General features: G+C 40.9%; 1 protein-coding gene across 3 annotated transcripts in view; it reads right to left on the bottom strand.

The window, feature by feature from the left end:
* Positions 1-249: 249 nt before the first annotated feature.
* Positions 250-23,779, bottom strand: part of miga2 (mitoguardin 2) — a 41,802-nt gene continuing 18,272 nt past the window's right edge. For 2 of the 3 annotated variants that reach the window (XM_078426133.1, XM_078426135.1), the window contains exons 4-17: positions 19,810-19,999; positions 17,027-17,139; positions 16,675-16,792; positions 14,868-15,004; positions 13,674-13,788; positions 13,440-13,546; positions 11,115-11,227; positions 10,208-10,280; positions 8,790-8,876; positions 6,452-6,550; positions 3,931-4,065; positions 3,222-3,275; positions 2,946-3,062; positions 250-2,017 (exon numbers count right to left, since the gene is read on the bottom strand). In XM_078426133.1, the coding sequence (XP_078282259.1) occupies positions 1,811-2,017; positions 2,946-3,062; positions 3,222-3,275; positions 3,931-4,065; positions 6,452-6,550; positions 8,790-8,876; positions 10,208-10,280; positions 11,115-11,227; positions 13,440-13,546; positions 13,674-13,788; positions 14,868-15,004; positions 16,675-16,792; positions 17,027-17,139; positions 19,810-19,999 (1,665 nt within the window). In that variant the 3' untranslated portion in view covers positions 250-1,810. The remainder of the gene's footprint in view (positions 2,018-2,945; positions 3,063-3,221; positions 3,276-3,930; positions 4,066-6,451; positions 6,551-8,789; positions 8,877-10,207; positions 10,281-11,114; positions 11,228-13,439; positions 13,547-13,673; positions 13,789-14,867; positions 15,005-16,674; positions 16,793-17,026; positions 17,140-19,809; positions 20,000-23,779) is intronic. The other variant, XM_078426136.1, reaches the window with a different exon arrangement.

Genomic DNA, 23,779 nt, shown 5'->3' with positions numbered 1-23,779 from the left:
GGGAGTGGGGGTGGGGGGGGAAGAGAGAGTGGGGGTGGGGGGAGGAGAGAGTGGGGGTGGGGGGAAAGTGGGGGGGTGGGGGGAGAGTGGGGGTGGGGGGAGAGTGGGGGTGGGGGAGAGTCGGAGGAGGAGGGGTGGGGGGAAGGGGAGGGTGGGGGTGAGGGGGGTTGGGTGTCGGGGTAAGAGTGGGGGTGGGGAGGAAGGGGTCAGTGTGGAGCAGGGGAGAGTGGGGGTAGAGAAGAGGGGAGAATGGGGGGAGGGGTTGGGGGGAAGGGAGGGGGTGGGGGAAAGGGGGGTTGGGGGAGGAGAGAGTGGGGGAGGAGAGAGTGGGGGTGGGGTGAGAGTGGGGGTGGGGGGGGAGAGTGGGGGTGGGGGCGGGAGAGTGGGGGTGGGAATTATTCTGCTTGCAACAGATAGAATTGTTCAAAATTTCGTCAACACAGTAACTGAAATTATAAAGTACTAATTAGCATTAGCATCATCTATTGATCATATGATACAGATGTCAATATACTAGATGGGTAATGTTTATGTTTTTTTTCCCTATATTTATGTTACTGCATCTGAGAGATTTATAACAATTCTATTTGACACCAGCAGAATCACTCTTTACAATCCCTTTCTGCCTTTTGGAATAATTACCAAGTGCCTAGTTACACTTTGGCAAGGCAATTTTTTAAAAAATGAGAAGGCCATTTTTAACATCAAACACACGTTTTAACATCAAACACGCGTTTATTATGGAACATTCATTTCCTGTTGGAAAACACGTTTATCTTGTAAAATAGCGAAACAAGTAGAGCCTACGATCCAAACACAGGAACTGCAGATGGTGGTTTACAAAAAGACACAAAATGTTGGAGTAACTCAGCGGGTCAGGCAGCATCTCTAGAAGTCAAGGATAGGTGACGTTTCATAATGTCCTCTATCCATGTCTTCCAAAGTCTACAATCCATTGTTTGTTCCTCAGTGACATTGTTTAGGGCAACAGACCCCCCACAGGAACTGGAGGGTGATTGGTTGGCACTGGTCAAGAAATAATATCAAGTAGGATATTTTTCACAAGAACGATCAAATTATTTCCTTAAAAAAGTATTGATCTGCAGATTCTGGTGATTTTTTTTCTATTTTTTCATATTTTCTTCATTTTTCATTTTCATTCAGGTGAATGATTTATTTAAAAGTGCTTTCAGTTTCACACACTGTGCTCTTTTTGTGCAGCAATGATAGTTTTGTTAATAATAGATTCCTTTGCTCTGCATCATTCTATGATTTAATAGTAGCAATGGGAATTTGATTGGACAGGGAACACTGGATAAAGTTTCACCTCTTTAACCCAGGAGTACAAAGGCCCATTTTAATGTATTTGTTACTACTCTGATATCCAATGATCACCACCACATTTTCTGGTTCAAATGGCTCACTGGTAGACAAGGTAATGTAATTACCCCTCACACCTATGCATCTCTGGTTAAGAACTGTTTCAATGTCCCCATATCTCAAGTGTAATGTTACAGTAAAATTGGAAAGGAACATATTCCCACTCTTGTGATCTGTGGGGTCTCCATTGAAGAAACATTTTTTCTTCCCTAGAATATATGATTACTCAAGAATAACATCCTATTTCATCATTCCCCAACCAATACCATATGTTAAAATATTGATATCCAACAGAATAAGCCGACCTCAATGTATGTGGAGTATTCTGATAAAAACTCTTGCAAGTCTCCTCAATATGGGGCCAGGAATCCAGGAATCAGATACAATTCATTAATTCTCAGTTGTTTGTAGCATCCTTTGTGCTTGGACTTCACACAGGATTGCACTCTTCCAAAGGTCCATTGTCAGTAGGTATCGTCCCATTCATTGTCGTTATTTTATCAATTCCCAGGTAACCAAGGAGAATCTCACTGCGTCGCTGCGATAACTGAACAATGTCATCTGCCAGAAAATTTACAGTCGTGTATCGCATTTTGTCCGTATCAAATATGTCCTTCAAATACTGGATAATTTGTTGCTACAAAACAAAGTGACAAGTTGTGAAAATCGCACATAAAATTATTTTGCAGTATACACAGAAATCCCCTCCCCCACCTTTTCTGCTATCCTTTTTCCATTAATTAAAGTTATATTTCAACTTTAAATGTTTTGAATTTAAGAATCTAAGCATTGCACATGTACTGCAGTATTATGCAGTTCCTGTGGGTGGCAATGATTAGGAATAGGTGGCTGAGTGTACAAAATGAGGTTTGTTGAAGCATTAAAATTCATGTCTGTTGTGGTTTGCATGTCAGGATTCACATGGAATTGACCAAAGGTTTGAAATGTTAAGTGAATATTAACAAAATACCTTTGCAAAAGATATAATTCACTGGCAGTTTCATTAGAACTGAGAAAAGTAAGATCAATCAAGTGGCTTCCTTCTGCTACATGTGATTCTAAATGTTCTCAGTATCTGTTCTCAGTATTGATACAATTACACACACTAATCAACAATGCAGTAACGGCTATAGAAGTGCTTCCCTGGTCTGTTAGTTCAGATCCTTTACAAGGTCAAGGTTCAGGATATGTCTCACCTATTCTAAATAAAGATCCATAATGCAAAGCATTTTCCAAACCTCCAACTAATAAAAACAAGGCGGTAGATGCAGGGAAACATGCTTCATGAGGTTCGTCATGCCTTTTGTCCAAAATTATAAAAGCCTTTACACTGCAACACTGGGGGTATTTTTTACCAAACAAAGCTCTGCTTATTTACAGTAGCAGCTAATTACTACATTCTCAATGGGCAACTGGAAGGACGTTAAATGCTGTCTTTGTTAGTGATATTTTTATCCCCAGAGAGATAAAAGCAGAATCATCACAATCAGTAGCCCTGATGTTGAATTCCCTTTTGCACTTAACTGCGATACTATGAGTCAAAGGATTTTTAAAGGAAATCTTACCTTAAAGATAGTACATACTTCACAAAGGTGCTGCTTTGGTCCTAAAAAACCCCAGGCAAGTACAGGACTGACGTGGTCCGAAATAGAATAAAAGTGGGAAATAAAGCCATCAGGGACCTATGGTCACAAAGAAAAAAAGTAAGCATCATATATTAAAACAAAAATATTGCCCATTTCAAATCTTTCACCAAATTTAATTTCCTTGCAGCTGAAATACCAGCACTGGATTTCATTCTCATTGTATCATCCACCACCCTCATTCTTTTGTTTACCAACCTGTAATAATCGCCTTTTTGCTTTCAGCACTGACCAACAAGCAGTGGCAAGAGCCTGCAGAATGCAAACAAAAGTCAAATCACTAAAAATTTAAAAGAAAAAAATACAAGACCAAAGTAGAGACACAGGAACTGCAGATGCTGGAATCTTGAGCAAAACACAAAGGTCTGGAGCAATTCAGCGAGTCAGGCAACATTTGTAGAGGGAATGGGCAGGCGACATTTCAGATCGGGACCCTTCTTCAGACTGACGGAGCTGGAGACCAAAGTATTCTATTCAAATTCAAGCAGAGAATGGCTACAAGTAAATTATCTATGCTGTTTGTTACCAGCCTAGGTCCTGAAAATAATCTTACTACATTAATTATGCATTGCAGCATTCCCATGGACCATGGAGTGCAGGGTTGAATGAAATGCAGGTGCAATTACAGAATGATACATTTAAATAATTCAAGTGCTTCTTAGTGTGAGTGATACTTCAAAGATAATAAATTATGTCTGTGCCTTCTGACTCACTCATTCCCCATCTTGAAACCCACGTCATCGAAAAATTACATTCTAATAATAGATATATGTCAAACCTAGTTCCCAATCGGACCCAAGCATCTTTAGCAACCAGAACAAAGCAAAATGGTTTAAAATCATTTGAATGCAACACAGTTTGCAAATCACCCTTGCTATGTTTGTCAATGTAGACTGGAATAAATTACCGTCTCCTTAAAACTATCCGAGAGCCAGCGGTTCCGTAAAACAGCAACCACAGATGAAGGTGGGTTTTCCAGATCTTCGAAGGCATCCATCAGAATAAAATCCAACACAATGTCAAAGAAGTTCATGCATACAACCTGTGGATAAAGACTTTCCCAGTTACAGAAATTAAATTTGCACATAATATTCAAAAAGGAATTGGTATATATACTGAGCAGACAAGTCAATGCCTGCAAATGGAGAAATAGAATTAGCACTTCAGATTAACCACAATTTAGAAGTTCTGCTTTGCACATCGTTAGGACTTCCCAAGTGCTGCTAATGAAAACAGCCAGCTAACGTGCACATTGCAAAATCCTAGAAAATGCATTAATTTGAAGTGCAAAACACAAAATGTTGGAGGAACACAGCAGGTCAGGCAGCAGGGATGGGATAGGTAATGTTTTGGGTCGATAGCTTTCTTTAGACTGATTTAGAGAGAGATGTCAGAGATAATACAAGCACCTTCTGCATTATGGGGCTTGCATTCCAGGTAAACAGTCCATAATTGTGATTTTTCATAATGTGAAATTGTGTAATCTGCACATGTCAAGAATTGTGAGTTTATAAAAAATATATTTTGTATTCATTTGCTTTTTTCTCCCCCTGATTTTTGCGAAATCAACTTTTATTCCATGTCTCAAATTTTTTGAGAGGCAATTTATATAATAGTTGAATTTCTATTACCCGAATTGCCAAAATGTGGTGTTACCATTGTCTTTATCATAGAAAAAATATTCTAATGAACACCACAGATCAATCCAAATCAGAAGAGCTGGAGGGTGTAGTAATAAGAGTGCCAAAATAATTTAAACAAATTCACTTGCAAATAGGCCAATGTAGAGGCAAACTTGATCACCCAATTCTGCCTCTATTACTGAATTGAGGTGACATTTTTCTTATAAAGATGGAATATTTATCATCTGAATTCTTCACATGAAGTTACATCATTGCATTCTGATTCAAAAGTCCATTTTGAAAGTCCAAAGCAAAGTCCAAGGAAAACATGTTGAAATATCTAACTTGATAAAAATCTGTAAAAACATAATTTACACCACGGAAAATTCAAATGGATCAGATCCAATTATTCTTTGTATCAGTGTATAATTAGTTGGCTGTTGCTCCAGCAAAAAATACAAATGTGAATAGTTGAAATGTGAATAGTGAAACTGGATGGTTTCTACTCCAAAAGTAATCTTCATGCAGTAAAAATATAAAAACTGCAGATGCTGAATCAGTAATTGAAAATGCTGCAAGTACTCAGCAGGTCAGACAGCATCTACGAAGAAATAAACTGTTAATGTCTCTTTTCAAATTGAAAAGTGAGAAAACCAGTATAATTTAATGAGCAAAAAGGAGATCAACGGAGAGCATAAAGAGACTGTCTGCAATGACATGGTGACCAAGGTTGGCCAGGGCTTTCCCTCTACCCCTTCAGTGGCATCCACAAGAGAAATAATTATCTGTCTGGATGACTGTAAAGTGAGAGAGATGAATGAGGGCCAAAAAAGTGAAGGAATAATTGTTGGAACAGTGAAATGCTGAAAATAGCAGCTGCTAGAACTGAAAGAAATGAGAATCCAGCAAATATCCAAAAGACCTGCCAGTATATTGGAGACAGAAAGTTAAAATATTACAGGTGGAGGTCTCTACTCAGAACTGACAAGTTCTAACACAAACAGGAAAGAGTCAGATGTTCTAAAATTGTTGAGTTCAATACAGGGTCCTGTGAGGTCCAATATTCCCTACAAAAGATGAGGTTTGTTTCTTAAGTTTACATTTTGCTTTTTTGGAACAACATAAGAGGCAAAATACTCCCAGGAGACTGCTTTCAGATGTAGGGGAGGTGGAAGTAAAATATGCAGAGTTGGGAATTAGGAACTAGGGGCTAAGGAGGTGAGGGGTGCGGGGACATCATCAAAAGATACAAGGTCATTCACCTACAACATTAACTTCGTTTTTCCTCGTTCCACAGATGCTACCCGCCTTGCTGAACATTTCCAAAATTCTGATATTTCCTGTTTCCAACAACTCACAATTCCAGCACAGCACTTACTCGTCTCTGTCAATTGCACTCCACTAGGCAGATCAGGTAAAATCAACAATCATTTATCACCCTTTTTTAGATAGCCTTATCAGCATGTGTGTTCCTGGACAGTCTTTGTCTACACCCTTTCTCAGATGTTTTCTCTCCCCTGTCAACATAAAATAACTTGTTTTCTCACTTTTCCATTTACAATGAAAGGCTGTTGACCTGAAACGTTAATTTTGTTCCCTTCTTCACGGATGCAGCCTGACTGGATGAGTACCTCCAGCATTTGTTTCATCCTGATGCAGGTGATTTGCCTCGACGGTATGTTGATGGGAACTTGTATTGTGATAACGTCAAGGCTAATAAAGCAAATGAAAAACATCATGACAATACAACGATAGTTTACTTCTACATCCTCCCCCATGCAAATGTGAAATAATCTCAATATCTACCCCTCGTCCCTTGAGTTCCCGCTCTGTCGTCTCCCAGGTTTCTTCTCTTCGTGCATAGTGCAACATTTCTTTGTAGGTCTCATGAAATCTATTTACATTCTGTAAATGATAAAGGCAGACAAGAACCAATGTGATTATTTCTTACATCAGTGATGGATACTCAGATTCCTCCCCACATTCACCTCTTTCTTGAAGCAGTTTAACTATGCCACCTTTCAAACCAACATTGCATTCAGTTGAACATAAATGCCTACTTGGAGTAGAGATACTCAGGCAGCAAGACAGTTTTCCTTCTACTTTGGGATTGATTTACAGAAACAGTGGCTGGAATTTGCTGATTCAGTGCTTACCAGTTGTACTTTTAACTCTTATGACATAAAACTAGAATGAGTGGCTGTACGACACCAAATTGGAAAAATCACAACCCCAGCAATTTAGTTATTTTTCATTTCTTCAGTTCACCTCTTGAAGAGGTGATGTTGCGTTTTGATTAAATATCAAAAAGAAATATCATATACATTTTTTAATATAAATATACAATTTTTTATATAAATGTAGAGGGATCAAAGAGTAAAAATCCATAGGTAGACACAAAATGCTGGAGTAACTCAGCAGGACAGGAAGCATCTCTGGAGAGAAGGAATGGGTGATGTTTCGGGTTGGGACCCTTCCTCAGACTCAGTCTTCAGTTCTTTAGTCTGAAGAGAAGGGTCTCGACCCGAAACATCACCCATTCCTTCTCTCCAGAGATGCTGCTGTCCCGCTGAGTTATTCCAGCATTTTGTGTCTATCTTCAATTTAAACCAGCATCTGCAGTTCTTTCCTACAGAGTAAAAATCCATAGTTCCCTGAAAATAACACATATAGAAAGAGTGGTAAAAAGGCATATGGTATGCTTGCATTTATGGGTCATGGCACCAAGCATAAGAGTCAATAAGTTGTTTCAGCTTTATAAAACTTTAGTTTGGCCACATTTGAAGTATCGTGTGCAGTTCTGGTCACCCCATGACAGTAAAGATGCAGAGGTGTACCTGAATGCTGCCTGGATTAGAGGGCACCAGCTACAAGGAGAGGTTGGACTTTTTCTCTGGAGCATCAGAGGCTGAGGGAAGACCTGAGAGAAGTTTATAAAATGAGTGGCATAGATAGGGTAGACAGTCAGAACGTTTCCCTCAGGTTTCAAATGTCAAAGACTAGAGGGCATAGCTTTAAGGTGAGAGGGAAAAAGATCAAAGGAGATGTGTGGTGCAAGTTTTTTGTTTAAATCAAGAATGGTAGGTGCCTGGAGCACGCTGCCAGGGGTGGTGGTGGATGGAGGTACAACATTGGCATTCAAGAGGCTTTTAGAAAGGCACACGGATATGCAAGGCATGGAGGGATACGGATCATGTTGAGGCAGAAGGGATCAGTTTAATTTGGCATCATGTTCGGCACAGACACTGTGGCCGAAAGGACTGTTCCTCTGCTAACAGTTGTATGTTCTATTCAAGAATGTAGCAAAAGGGTCAGAAAAGATTGTTTAGAAAAACAAGTTACCATTTGGTCTTAACTGATTCAATAATAACTTTCAAACCAAACGGGATACGTGAAAGATTTGAACTGCGCCCCCAACAACCTCCCAAACTATAGTTCCCTTGAAATCAGATGTTCAATAGATCCCACCTTACTTAACAAACTACTTTTTTTTTTGCGTAGTTGTGACAAACCCAGATCATAAGCTATACATTCTCTATTCCTGATACCCGTGTACTGCACAGGAGCCAATGCAAAATGCTCAGGACTTCCTTCTCCTCCCCAGCCATTACAGCAGTAGAACCCAGGCACAACATCATGTACACTTTTGATATTCTTTTGGGCAGGTTAGTTCCAGTAATTTTGGACATCTTACGTTCAGAAGCATGTTCATACTTCCCAATGTAACTCAGGGAAGTACTTCACCCTCCATTCACCTTTCACCCCCATCACCAGTAAAAAATGACACGTTATCTGTCATATATTTCCTTACATACAATACTCCAAACTAAATTACTCATTTCCATATGCAGCAAACAATGTCATAACCAACCTTCTAGCTATGTATCTCAGGAGTACACCAGTCTCCTCCTCTACAGAATACCCCCCTAGACTGCACTGCATGAATTGGTTCTATAGTCACAATAGTTAGATGGCAGAAGGATAACCAGATATGTTCATATTATTATCTATCTATAGGCACTGGGTACAACTTAAATACTATTTAGTGGGGGGAGAGGCTGAAGAGAATGTTGAGGAAGATGCAAGGTAGAGGTGGGGCGGGGGAGGAGACAAGGGCAAGGGGGTAGTGAAACAATTCTTTAACCTTTCCTGCAGTTGACATCAGTCCTGTGATCATCTGCTTTCCAATTTCACTGAAGTATAGTCTATTTTCCTCTTCTTGTAGTAATGTCTGTGCAGAAAAAAATGTGATGTTTTATTAGAAGTTGAAACTGAATATTCTCCATGCAGTTGATGCTGCAACTCCACCATGGAACACAATGAGAGAAAAAAAGCAGTGATACCTAGACTCAGAAAAGGCACGAAAAATAAGCCCCGTACAGTTCATAGCTCCCTAGATTGAAACAGGTTTTTTTTTTAAGTAATGTTTTTCTTCAGGCAAAAGTAACATTCTCCTTAGGTTTCGTCAAATAACAGTCAGGTGGGGGATGGAAGGGTAGAGACAGCAATAGAGGATAAGTGGAGAACAAAAGGCCGCAGATTCTGAAGTCCAATAGGAAAGGAAGCTGATGAAAGGAACTGAACGAGGGGTGGTGGCAGTTGGGAACAACAATGGGAGGTGAATGGGGAGAAGGGGATCCAGTGAGGAATGTGTGTGGGAGGAGGGAAAAGAAACAGGGTGCTAAGAGGACTGGGGGAGCAAGGTGGGTAATGGGTGTGAGAGGGGAGTGGGGCAGATAGGAAGAGAGATAAAGGAGGAGTGCCTGAAATTGGAAAATTCCTGAAGTTGGAAAATTCCATGATCATACTGTTGGGCAGTAGACTACCCAGCTAGAATGTAAAAGGTGCTATTCTCACCCTAGCAATGGAGGAGGCCAAGGACAGAATACTCGATATGGGAATTGGAAGGAAAATTTAACTGGCTGAAAACAGTTTGGGTCTCTGGATGGTGGGTAGCTAGGAAATCTAGGGACATGTGTCACACTTCCAACAGTCACAGGGGAAAGTGCCTGGGGAGGTAGGAAGGAGCAAACCAGGGTGTCACAAAAGTCCCTGCAGATAGTACAAATGGTGGGGATGGGAAGATGTGACTGGCAGTGAGATCACATCGTAGCTGGCAGAAATTCATACATTTTGACATTTGCTATGGGCCTCCACCACTAAATGGTATTGAAATCCACAAGCTCACTTCTCCCGAATTATTTTAATGAGCTTTAGTGACACTCTAATTTCAGCAATGGGAAGCATCCATTCCATGTTCATCGAAGTAAACGTCTAAAAGATTACAAGTCTTTGATTAAGTCAAGCTTAACTTTCATTTCTCGTATTGAACAATAAAATATGCACAAGGTCCTTTGCCTCAGAGGAGTGAAACTAGGAACATGATTAAGAAATTTGCAATAAGAACTAAAAACTTTAACTGCCCTCCAATGGTCCACTTCTTCACAGCCATTAAGCAAATGAAGCGAAGCACATTTTATTACAAGTTTTGGGGAAGTTTACGTTAGCAAATTACTCCAGGACTTTTCTCCTTCACCCATTCAGCAGTCTCATCAACATTACCTCAAATGCCTGACGCACACAATGTAGTTTAGCCAGGAAATCCTCATCATTGTAGCACTCCAGGAGCTCAGTTCTGAAATACAGATTCCAAAAAGTGACTCGAGAAAACACATACTGATGAAGAATAGCCCCACTACTGAACAGTGATTGCTGATAACCTTTGACTTTAACTTGCTACAGCTGATGATATTGAAGGTATACTAAATGGATCTGTAATTTAGTGAAACATTGCATGGAATTTTACAAACATTTGTGCAGAGGTGTTTCCAGATACCATTCCCTAATTTTAAGAATGCTTTGTTGCAGATGCTTCCATGAAATCTACCAAAACAAATATTTTAATTATTTAAAACAGCTTAGAATAGTTGACTAACTGCTGGATGAAACACATAATTTTGAGATTTGTAGCAGGAGTGAGAAAAAGATCCAGGAAGGGAATTCAGATTTTAGAATCAAGGTTGCTGAGTGAAGGAGTGAACAGTGGAGTGAAGGAATCAGGAAATGACAAATGACCAGAATTGTGACCAGAAATGACAAATGACCACATGAGAATTTGGGGAGAAAATCAGGAATGACGGAGATGGTGGGGGAATAGGATTGGGGGTTTGGGAAAGAGTGGTTGGAAAGCCATGAATATGTTAAAGAAAAAGTGGATTTCTGGTGCCAGCTTGAACCTGGGAGCCAACAGGGGTGTCACTGGCAATTACTTGCAACAATGTCAACATGTAATCCAGCTTCTAAATGCATTCCTCCAAACCCATTTGTTAAGCAACCTGCTGCCATTCACTGCAAAGTGATAGAATGCCAAAGAGGTCCTGACATCACCCTACATTTGTTGCTTCCCAGGAACTATTTACAGATGAGAGAGTGGAGGCAAGGTGACCCGAGACAAACAGAAATCATTCACCTGAATGATCGGCAAGAGACTCTGTCCTCCTGAACAACCCTCATGGCTTCCTCGTATAAAGCAGACGGTCTGGACAAGTGGAATTTTTCCACATCAAATGAAAAATCAAATAGCTGCAGATATAAAAGAAGCATGAATTATATCTATATACTAAAACTCTCATTTGTTTGTTTGTTCCTGAACTACAGCCAATCGGTACTCAATAGTGCGACAATTTTAGGCCCACCTTACTCGCCGTCATCGCTTTGGTGCTAATGGAACAAGTTTCATTGAAATCGGTGTTATATTTTTAAAGTTATTCACATTTTAAAGTATAAATCTATCTCCTCGGGAGGAGGGAGGGAAGGGAGGAAGGGGAGGGGAGGGGGAAGGAGGGAGGGAGGGAGGGAGGGGAGGGGAGGGGAGGGGAGGGAGGTGAGGGAGGGAGGTGAGGGGAGGTGAGGGAGGGAGGTGAGGGTACTGTACCAATGCAGGAGAGGTTTGGGCCCAACAGGTCCACATGGTCTAGTATATATTTTTTAATTTTGCATGTTTACTTAAATGATGCAATAGGTCACAAGTCTCCTGAGTCAACATTCCTCTTCCTCAGCTTGTCCTTCCATGCTCAGGATTATCTGGTAAAGTCTGCCCTATCATAATTTGAATCTGACTTGGAAGTTTCTGCCAGACCCAATATACCAACAGAGAGCCTTCTCAAAATTGATTATAAATGTAGGATTTATTTCAGGCAGTTTTCTTTCCCTCTCAGTGCAAGTCCCAAATTAACTCCCACAAGTAACCTGCTGAGGAGGAAACCCCAGGCTCAGTCTCTGGAGCGAAGAGTAAACTGCAGAGCAACAATTAACATTCCAACCGCTTCTTAAACTGGAACTAATCAAAAAAAATTAATACCTGTATCCTAACTTCCATTTTTCAATGCATCCATCACTTGCCACACTCACAAATCCACACTAACATCTGGACCAGCAGCACCTAGATTTCTTGATTGATCAATACACATTAGGTACTGGATGATAGGGTAACAGCCAGTCAGACTTAGTCACCAACATAATCTGTGATGAAAGACACAAAATACTGGAATAACTCAGTGGGACAGGCAGCATCTCTGGAGAGAAGGAATAGGTGACGTTTCGGGTTGAGACCCTTCTTCGGAAGAAGACCCAAAACGTCACCCATTCCTTCTCTCCAGAGATGCTGCCTGTCCCGTTGAGTTATTCCAGCATTTTGTGTCTACCTTCGATTTAAACCAGCATCTGCAGTTCTTTCCTACATAGTCTGTGATGAAGTTGAACGAGCTGACATAGAAATGGTGCAATGCTTCAAGTCAGGAAAAAGGAAACACTAATGCCTTCAAACATTAAACAGTGTAACAGTCCAGTTAGCTGGTGCCAGTTATAATTTTAACAAAGTAGAGAGAAACCACTTCCACTTGCAGAAGGACTGGTAACCAAGTTCATGTCAGACTTCTAGTTATTTGCATAATAGGACCACGTTCATTAAGAAGCTAAGCAGCCACCTTCATAGGCAACAAGGGGTGGACTAAAAGCTGAGCTCCCTGGATACTTGGCTCCGACAAATGGCTGAGATATTAGTGAAAGTAACTAAGAATCTGGTTAAAAGGTAAACTTTCAGGAGAGTCTCAGTGGAGGGTGCAGGGAAAGATAGCTGGAGGTAGTTTTCAAAGGGGAATTCTAGAGTTTAGGGCCAAGACAGCTGAAAGAACAGCTGCCATGGTGGGGCTAAGACCTAGTGTACTTACAAAGAAGGTAGAATTCAAGGGGTACAAAAAACTCAATTGAGGAATGAAAGAGGTCAAGACCATAGAGGGATTTAAATGCAAAGACAATCTGCAGTCTTTCCAAAGCAGCTTGGTAGGGGTTGGAAATACAACCAGAGCTCGAGACGAACTTGAGTTTACAGAAAGAGAAAACTGAGATTGGACAAGGAACAAAGAAAGAGTGGACAAAATTAGACAGACAGACACTTCACGGTGCTGCACAGTGGCGCAGCGGTAGAGTTGCTGCCTTACAGCGCTTGTTCCGCTGGAGATCCAGGTTCGATCCTGACGATGGGTGCTGTCTGTACGGAGTTTGTACGTTCTCCCTGTGAGTTTTCTCCAAGATCTTCAGTTCTTCCCACACTCCAGACATACAGGTTTGGAGGTAAATTCGCTTGGTATAAGTGTAAATTGGCCATAGTGTATATAGGACAGTATTAATGTGCAGGGATCACTGGTCGGTGTGGACTCGGTGGGTCGAAGGGATTGTTTCTCCACTGTATCTCTAAACTAAACTGTAACATGATACAAAACAAGATTAAGCTCACCTCTGCTGCGGAAACAAACGAGTCCTCTGAACTCTCAGTGATATCATCATCCAGATAGTATCTTGCAGATTCCTCTCGATAGGGAAGAGCTAGTGGACCAACACACTCTGGGCAAATAGAAAATTGGAAAGGCATCCACTAATCTGTATCAAGTAATTCCCTTAACAAACCATTATAATTACATAATCTGTAACAAAATAATATTCTTTCCCCACCTTCAGAGTAGGAACTTACCAAAATCAGCCAGCAGGCTGTTTGAAGATACACTCTCCCCAAACTCTTCCTGCAGTCGGTAGGCTCGATGAAGCAGGGATTCCAGCCTCTGAGAAAACTCCTTTCTTTGGGATTCCTGTTTAATTATTTGTATTTTAAGATTCTACACACTATTTATTTCGTTTTTTTCCTTCATTGATCTCAATTTCATGCCCCCACTGCCACTTCCAGCCACCCGCAACCATATAAGCCAAAACAATATCTAGGGATACAAATCAATGTAATATGTTTTGGTACTGAGACCAAATATAAGATGGGTGACTGTGATCAGGTACAGACTATGATCAAGCAGAGGTCAAAGATACCGCTGGTTCAATATGATTCTTCATTTTAGTTGAAATGATTTGTTGTTCACAAGTTGCTGAAGTACACAAACAAAAGGTCTCAGCTGATCTCAACCTTGATCTATGGTAGGATACAGAGACTCATTGCTAAGATGCGATACGGAGATGCGATTATTTTCCATATCGTATCTCCGTCCGCACTGCGGCCTAACATCGTGGAGCTGGCGGCCTTTGCTGGAGACCAACGTTTGAGAGCTCCATTGCGGGGAGCCTACGGGACCTTAACATCGCGGAGCCCTCGATCTCTTTGCCAGGGATCAACCTCGAAGCTCCAACCGTGGGTGCTTGCGGACTTAACATCACGGTGCTCGTGGTCTCTGGTCAGAGACCGACTTCGGGAACTCCAAGCCGCAGGAGTTTCGATCGCCCCGACGTGGGGGCTTTGACCACCCCGACGCGGGGTCTTCAACCGCCCCGATGGATGGTACGACTGCCCCGACCTCGGGAGAATAAAGAGGAAGATGATTGGACTTTTTTGCCTTCCATCATAGTGAGGAATGTGGGGAATCCACTGTGGCGGATGTTTATGTTAACCTTTATGTGGTTCTGTGTCTTGTTGCTTTTTTTTCCCCCTCGCATGGCTATATGGTAATTTGCATATCACTGTACCTTAATTGGTACATGTGACAATAAAAGACCTTTGAAACCTTTGAAGAAGAGAGGAATCAATCAGGATTCCTGCCCTGACAACAATCTCACAGAAAACAGGCATGTTGTTGCTGAAAGACCCCCTCAGCCCATAAAGTCAGCGCTGGCTACCAGAGCAATCTTATTCCTTCACCCACTACCCAATAACCTCTTCTGTGCGTACCTCACAGCCATCCCCGGTCCCATCACTCGCTCCAGGGCTCTTCGGATAATTCTTCCTTTCCTTTTCAGGGGTGCTCGTTTGCCGCTGGGTGAGAGCGAGCTCCCATTTCTGCAAAGCTTCTTCAAACAGCGTCATCCCTAATCATTGAATAGAATTCTGCATTACAAAATATGCAGTTAGGATATGGATCATTTGGTTCAACTAGTGCTTTCTGTTCCACCTGAACTTCATCCCACCCCACTAGTTTTCCTACACCAGCATACCCTCTCGATTATTTTCTTCCCGATTCACAAATCTATGCCACGTTTAAATTAATCTATGCTGTTCACCTCAACCTACTTCATGTGATAAGATAATATCATATTTTTGGCCCTTATTTTTGCAAAGTAGAACATTTGCGAATTTAAGAATGGTCAATTAGTATTATTTGCAGGGTCAAACAATTGATCCAAAACTTAAGATTCCAAATCCCCCTCTCTCAATTAATTCTTGAGTACAGAGTAATCGGTTCCATAGGTTCCAATCAAGCACACTGAATTCAGAGCAGCACTAATTGATTTTACCCAGTCTCTTTTCTCATCAGCCAGAGAATAAAGAAAAGGATCGCTCAGATTCCAAACTGACAATCTGGCTATTCAAGATCATGTCAAAATAATAATTCATGTACTTTAAACAACTGCCTGTTACCTACCTGCATGCTTTCAGTTTCCATCTATTTTGAAAGAAAAAAACCCCCGGATACTTTGAATTAACTAATCAGTTTATTAACTCTATAAATTTTGGGCTCAAGATTGGACAATACAAAAATAGTGGAATTGGAGAAAAGTCTTGCTGAGGACGGATCTTGTAAAATGTGGAATAGATTCCTTTCTAACTGCATGTTTTTGCATTAATGTCTTGTTTTATTTTTGCAGACTTTCTTCCCACCCGCTGTCTTGCAGGATTTATGCGTAATTTGTTTTGTGTGTTTGTCTGAATCTGTGTGCCTCCAATGCTGCTGCAAGCAAGATTTTCATTGTATCTGTACCTCACCACACCTACGCATACAACATTAAACCGGACGTGACTTACCCTTGACTTGCTGGAGAGGTATTCAACCTGAACAGATATAAAGTTGTGAAGGGTTTAAGAGGACAATGGGCCAAATGCAGGCAAATGGGACTAGCCAAATGTGCCAGATTGGTGGGCATGGACAAGGTGGGCTGAAGAGCCTGTTTCCATACTGTATGGCTCTCTGACTATGGCTTGAATTACAAAGAAGACTAAAGAAGATAGCTGTGTTTATCCTACTAATGGAACTTTTAATGTACCAAAGGGAGACAAAAAAAAAATTCTCTAAGTAATGATAATCTAGAGTGCATTGGCTATAGGGTGGTGGGAGCACAATTTTCCAAACGAAAATTGGGCATAGAGTTAAAAAATAAAGTTGAATTTTGTGTGATGAGTTGGGATGACTAAAGAGCTCTTTCAAAGACCTGGTGCAGGCACACTGGGCAGAATTATTTCCTTCCATGAACTGGAGATCAAAGAGCAAACCAACCACTCAGAGATGATAATTCAAGTAGAACTCATCCACTGTTTATGTCCGGCAATAGAAATTAGCTTATGTTTAAAAAAGGATCCAAACATAAAAAATGTGTTATTGTAAATAGATTTCTGTTTCTTCCTTTAATACATACCATAGGTTATGGCTACAATATATTTTGGCTCTGTCATCAAGTCAGCCTCTCCAATCTACCTGCTAATGCATCTGTCCATTGATTCAAGTATAGGAAAGTAAGATTTGATTGCAATGAAAGCTTCCTACCCATAACATATAGGTTGTCAGCATTGGATTCCTCTGCTGCCTCATTCTCTTCCTGAACTACTCCAGCTTCCCACGCTTCAGCTGGCGAGCCTGGACTTGGCGAGTTTGCTGGTCGTACCTTTCAGTAATCATTTAATAAAAGAAATCCATAAATATACATTATAAATGACCAAAGTGAACATTTCATACAACCTTTATAAATGAACAATTTTACAGAACAGGAAGCAGTCATTTCGACCATTGCACCAGCACTGACTCTCTGTGCAACACACCCAACTGGTCTACTTCCTCCCAGAAATGTTTCATCTCCATAAGTTAATTGAAAAACAACAGAGTTTGAAATTTTCCTTACGGATGTTAGACTGTGTGTAGAGCTGGATCGCCTGCCGAGCACGCTGGAGGAAACTGCGCTGAGTGTATCGTTACTCTTACTTCCTGGGCTCTGCACTCTTCTAGGGGGCGTTGCTGCAGGGATGAGAGACATCAAGACAATCAGTCTGGCTGGAGTCTGCACACTAATCACCGAACAGTTAGATTAAATGAAACAAAGAAAATACATCTTGCTCCTTCACATTGAGAAATACATGACCCTTGGTGAACAAAAGCAAAAAGTAAAACAAGTGAGAAAAGCACAAATTTTCACGAGAGGGGCTGTTCTTTGTTCATTGTTTTTTTAAATACATTTATTCCCAGCATGTTATCGCCTGCACTGATTTGGTCAACAGAGGAATCAGTGAGAAACATTGCAGAATATTTTCCCTTCACTTCCTGTAAGCCAGGCCTTTCACAGGTTATGAATGCCTGGCTAATGAACACCCACACATACAAACAAGCTCCCATAAATAAGAGTGAGATCAAATGGGAAACAGTCTTTAAACAAAAAACAGCCAGAATATTACATATAACCTCCCCGTGGTAATCTGACACCGTTGTCTCTTAAGGGCACAGGTGTAAGGGCCAGGCTGCCAGCCTCTCGAGGGCGACACAGAATATTTACTTTGGAAACTGACAGGGCAATCGATACTTGGGCAATGATACTCTGTTAGACAGTGTAACGTCCACTGATGCTTCAAGGACATCAAAACCAACCATTGAATGTGGGACATCCCAATTCTGGACTATTGTAACAAGGCAGGATAAGACAATAAATAAATGTTCATGTAAAATTGGCACTTATTGAAACTCTCAAGATGAGATCAGGAAAGGCTTTCTCTTGCATTTACACATCATCATTAAGGATATATTCCTGCCACGTATTCAAGATAGGTCGGTTATCAATTAACATTCTGGGTGGTTGCACACCCAGAGAACCTTCGCTCAACATTGTAACAAAAGTAGTACATTTTGGAATTTTGCACTCAGAATCCCTTGGACCAGCCAACAGTATTTGAATATTCAATGAGATTCTGTCAAATGGGATATTGTAAATATAAAAGTCTGCACAGTTTACACTCAAAATGTTAACAAATAAGCTATTTTTAAGTAGAAACTCTACTCAATTGCTTACTGTGATCTTGGTGAAAAGTATAAAACCTCGCTGTACTGCACAGTGTCAGAAAAGGGAAAAGAGAAGATAAAGAGACTCTCTGAAGACCTACTTGTGCTGAAAAAAATCTTTAACATCAACCAGTTGCAGCCTCCCATGTCTTATTCACAGTCACAGCATCATTCTTTCCAATACTATAGAGTGATTTTGCATACTTTGTGATTCAAGGATAAAATCGACGTGTGGACATCTGTAAAAATGAAAGCCATTCGCAACCTAAGGGGGATCTGTATTTATCTAATGGTTTCCACTATCTTTCACATTCCCCCACAATTTCTCAATCTTTAGGCTGGCTCCAGAGAGGAGGCTGGATGAAGGGAGGTGGTTCAAAAATATTGCGAGGCTCTTTTTAACAAATACCTTTTTCAGAGGTGGACAACAAAGGCAAGGCATCATCATTATCCATTTCAGTTACCCCGAGAACATTAAAAATCAGCCACCTACCAGGGAAGATTTGGAATTACAAGAGTCAGAGTAAACAAATAGAATATTCACTTACAGAGAATGATTAATGAATCACATGAGTTCTTGCAATAATTTGGGAGATTTCATGTACTATTTTTCTGATACGTACCCACAAATCATTATATTATCAAAGTCAATTTCACAGTATGGTGGAGAGAGTTCAAACGTAATTGGTTAGGGGATGGACATCAACATATAGCAGTAGAAAGCAAATATATAAAATAAAAAGCTATAAACACCATGAGAGCACAAAGTGATACAGTTTTAAGTGTAAGCAGAATTAGACTGTGCAAAAGACAAAGGCAGATTCAGAAAGCATGCAAATCCACATGCAAATTAATGTTGACTTGAAGGCTGCCAGTTTCATCTGTAGGTCATAGTGTTAGTAAACTTTGGAAAAGTTGCAGTATTAGTTAACCCTCCCAAATTGAATTACCCCAAAGAGTTAAATGAGTCAAAACAAAATTTATCACAGGACCAGCCTTGATGCCAGTACTATATGCAGTGGCTGAAGATTGAGGTTGGAGAACAAAGCCCTGTATCGTCACCACTACCCTCCCATCCCAAGCCTCCTCTGTAAAGGGAACTTTCATCTCTCTAGGACATACTACACCACATTACCTATCTGATCAAGAGGAAATGGTGAAGTAAATGAGCCTTTTGAAACTGAGATATACTTAAATTATCTCAACATCCCAAGAATCTAGAGCAGAAACTCTGCCAACCTCACTGCTCCCAAATGTTATCTCGATAGTTCTGCAACAAAGTGCTCTTGTAAGCATTTGGGCGAGAATAAGATCAGAGCTTGCAGAGGAATATTGCGCTGATTTATCTTCTGGGATCAGTCATAGGAATAATGACCAATCGGATACTAATAGTATCCTTTATCACAAAAAAAAGGTTAGAACACAAAGTGCTAGAGTAACTCAGCGGTCAGGCAGTATCTCTGAGGGTGTCCATGTCCTCCAGAGATGCCGACTGACCTGCTGAGTTACTCCAGCACCATGTTCTATGTAAGATTCCAGCATTTGCAATTCCAGGTATCTCCATAAAAAATAGGTTAGTTCCTTGCGGAAGAAAGTGCAGAGGTATGGAGTAAAAAAACAAATAGGTCGACTTTTTACCTCTCTTTGAGGGTGCAAATTTCCCCAGGGCAGGCAGCTGAGCCTCCTTGCGTTTTTCTGCATCTTGCTTTTTCCTTCGCCGCCTCCTCTTCAGCTGGTGTGCTGTCAGGGCCAAGGCCACTGTTCCCAAAGCAGTTGCGAAAAGAACCTTCTTCAGCCCTGGAGATAACTTCAGTTGCGAGAAGATGGACTTCAGATGGTATCAAAAAGAGACTTTTAGAATTCATCATTGCATTTTACAGAAGAACAATAAAAAAATATTTAAACCACAGAAATAAGCCATTAAATGCAACAATGCCTCATACTTTTCTCCAAACTCCCTTCAATTCTTTCTTCACTGGCAGGGTCATACACACCATCTTTCCTTAATAGGAATTACAAGAAAAATGTAGCATATATAAAGCATTAACACTCCATCCTGTTAAAGAGTAAGAGACCTAGTCTAAGTAAGTGAAGGAAGAATGTAACATGGCATCCAGCAAGGATAACAGTGAATTAAGCAGTTGGGATTTTATTCCAATCGGTGGAGGGCTAATGATGTGAACATGAGCTTTGCATCGAGCAACCCATCTAAGTTGACAAGCAGCACAAATGCCAGTATGCAGGGAAAACAACACATCAGATGAGCTGAAATCTGCAAACACAACCGAGACCAAATGGTTTCTGACTCCCCAGGAATTAAACTGGGAAATGCACTAATTGGCAAGAGATTCTTAACCAGTGGGCTTCCGTATTGAATAACCTCTATCAGGTCAAAACTGCACACATCTGTTATCCTCAATGGATTTAATATTTAGACATGAATGGGATAAGGTTAGTCAGATTTCCACTCCTCGCTCCTACACTGTGATCCTCGTCAAGTGAAAACTAGACGGGGAAACTGTAATGCTCTTAGGCATCTTGCTAATTCACAGTAACTAATCATTGATATCCCTAGCAAGATGACCAAACTTTGATAAGTATGAAACCCAGCATTTGTGAGTTTCTTCAGATGGAGAGGCATGGGAAACAATCAAGAGACTAAAGGTTACCAGCTACAGGTACAAGCTATATTTGTGAAGTATGACTACACATTGCTTTAAACTACTGACAATGCCTCTACTTCCATTCCAATACAGCAACCCCAAAACTTTTATCTATACAAGATAGTGCTTTCAAATTATGTTTTATTTAGCACCTATCTACTAAAAAACTGTAAAGTTTGTTCTGTGCAAGTATAGTGGTTATTGCTGTTACAGAACACTTCAGCAATACATTTAGTGATCTGAAGATAAATGATTCAAAGGAAAGAGTTAATGGCTATTAACTTTGCATGATGAGATGCTTGGCCATTGTCTGCAAACCTGCTTCTATGCTTTTTGGGGCTTCTATAATTGTTGAAAGTGGAGGAATGTTAATTGCTCATAAGGATGTGTCTGGCAGCTGAAACTTACAATCCCTGGAAACCACAGAACTAATAAAATGGTAGAATGAATGAACAGGATGAGCCTGAACTTTGGATCCTGAATAGCTGATGTTTGCAAAATTGCACCAGGCAGGATATGACAATGTGATTCCTAAAGCCTCTAGAACGGTATATCCTGTTATCCCTGGGAAGGATGTCTGGGAAAAACGATGGACAATGCTCTTGCTAAGATTAGGATGCGGTTAACTGTTGACTATTTGTGGGAATGTGTAAACAAGACCTTCTGTGGTATGATAAGGATCCTTACCTTCGACTAATGACTTACTGTGTGGAATATTTTATGACTGTAGGGTGTCAAGTATATTGTGTTCGATACAGTTTGTGATTGATTTGAAGGAAATGTTGTGTTAAACATTCTTGCTGCAAATTCTGTATAAAAATGCTGCGAAAATGCTGTATCTTTGAGTGGAAGCAAGGGGAGTGCTGAGTATGGTCATACACCCTGAGCACTGGTCCCCCCCACTCCCGTCTGACGATAATTAAAGCTTTGCTTGGTTTACCTTTAACTGTTTGTGTTGTTGTCTGTTTTAAGAACCGAACTTTAACACAAAAGTCTAATGAGGCATTTATTACTATATTGGACAAATGGTTAATAGTTAAATGCAACTATTACATGTTGGCAAAACGCCTAATATGGATCTTCATGCTTTAGTTTAGAGATACAGCATGGAAACAGGCCCTTCGACCCACCAAGTCCACACCAACCACCGATCACCCATTCACATTGGTTCTATGTTATCCCACATTCTTTTAAAACGCCGTAAAATTGCTCGGGGGAATGTTACAGAGATTAATTAACTGCACGTCCTTGGGATATGGGAGGAAACCGGACACCTGGAGGAAATCCACGTGGTAACAGGGAGAACCTGCAAACTCCGCACAGACATTACCCGAGATCAGGATTGAACCCAGGTCCCTGTCGCTGTGAGGCAGCGGCTCTACCAGCTGTGCCATGATGCTGTGCCACTATGTGACCACAAGTGGGGATCAGTGGATAGCAAAAAGGATCAGCAACAGTGGTTGATTTGCTCGGATTTTACAGGGCATTGCTGGAACTAATCGCAACAACCATCACACTACGTCAGCTAAGAGTCTGACATGGCACAAAGCAGGAATCAAACCCAAAGGCTTCCCAGCTGGCCTGTGGCCCAGCAGCCCAATTGATAAAGCTAGTTATGAATGAATGAATGAATGAATGAATGAATGAATGAATGAATGAATGAATGAATGAATGAAAATGAATAAGTTTATTGGCCTATGTACACATACAAGGAATGTGCCTTGGTGCTCCACTCGCAAGTAACAACACGAACACGCAGTAAACAATTAAGAATGAGCATAAAATAGTAAAACATGAAGAATACATCATTACAGTTTAAACATGCGAGTGAAATAAACCACAGCAAAAAGAGACTACAGACTTTTGGTTATTGAGTAGAGCGACTACTCGCGGAAAAAAAAGCTGTTTTTATGTCTGGCTGTGGCTGCTTTGACAGTCCGGAGTCGCCTTCCAGAGGGAAGTGCTTCAAAGAGTTTGTGGCCAGGGTGAGAGGGGTCAGAGATGATCTTGCCCGCTCGCTTCCTGGCCCTTGCAGTGTACAGTTTGTCAATGGGGGGAAGGTTGCAGCCAACAACCTTCTCAGCTGTACAAATGATTAATTGCAGCCTCCGGATGTCGTGCTTGGTGGCTGAGTCAAACCAGACCATTATGGAGAAGGTGAGGACAGACTCTACGATGGCAGTATAGAATTGGACCATCATTGCCTGTGGCAGATTATGTTTCCTCAGCTGCCGCAGGATGTACATCTTCTGTTGGGCCTTTTTGACTGTGGAGTCGATGGTCGTCCCCCATTTAAGGTCCTTTAAGGTGATGGTTCCAAGGAAATTAAATGACCCCACAGATATGACTGTGGTGTTGTTGATGGTGAGTGGGGGGAGGGGAGGGGGAGTATATTTTAACATTCACAGATACTCAAATACAGAGCAAATGCAGAGTCTGGTCAAAAATACTATTTGAGATTTTTTTTCCCCCTGTATTTAAAAGTACATTTTCCAAATGTACATCTGCCCTAGTTCCCTGGGATTCTTGAGACAATGAAACAACACAAGGAAGTTTATATGTGTACAGCATCTTTCATTTCATCAGCATTTAAGTCACTGTATATCCAATGCTCTCCTGGAATGCAGTTATGTTCAAGATCTACAACTGAGTTTGGACTCAAACACCGCTGGGTTAATTCCAATTACTTTTCACACTTTGCCTGAAGGCAACAATCCATGCTGGGCAAAAGCTACAGCTACACCATTGCCATAAAATACAAATGCAAACAAAGCTCACTGAAGGCAAAAGTAAAAAGCAGAACATTTGTGATCACAACTGCTCATGATTAGAGATTATCAGGCATACTACAAGATACGGTAATGTTATAATCTGTGTGTTGGCAGTGAGGAAACAGGGGGCACCGCCAGAGAATTAAACATTTCAATCTATACCATTGTTTTCTC

The sequence above is a fragment of the Rhinoraja longicauda genome, chromosome 31 (assembly GCF_053455715.1).
Source record: "Rhinoraja longicauda isolate Sanriku21f chromosome 31, sRhiLon1.1, whole genome shotgun sequence".
Classification (NCBI taxonomy): Eukaryota; Metazoa; Chordata; class Chondrichthyes; order Rajiformes; family Arhynchobatidae; genus Rhinoraja; species Rhinoraja longicauda.
The sequence above is the reverse complement of the archived record's forward strand: the minus strand, read 5'-3'. Positions and strand labels throughout refer to the sequence as shown.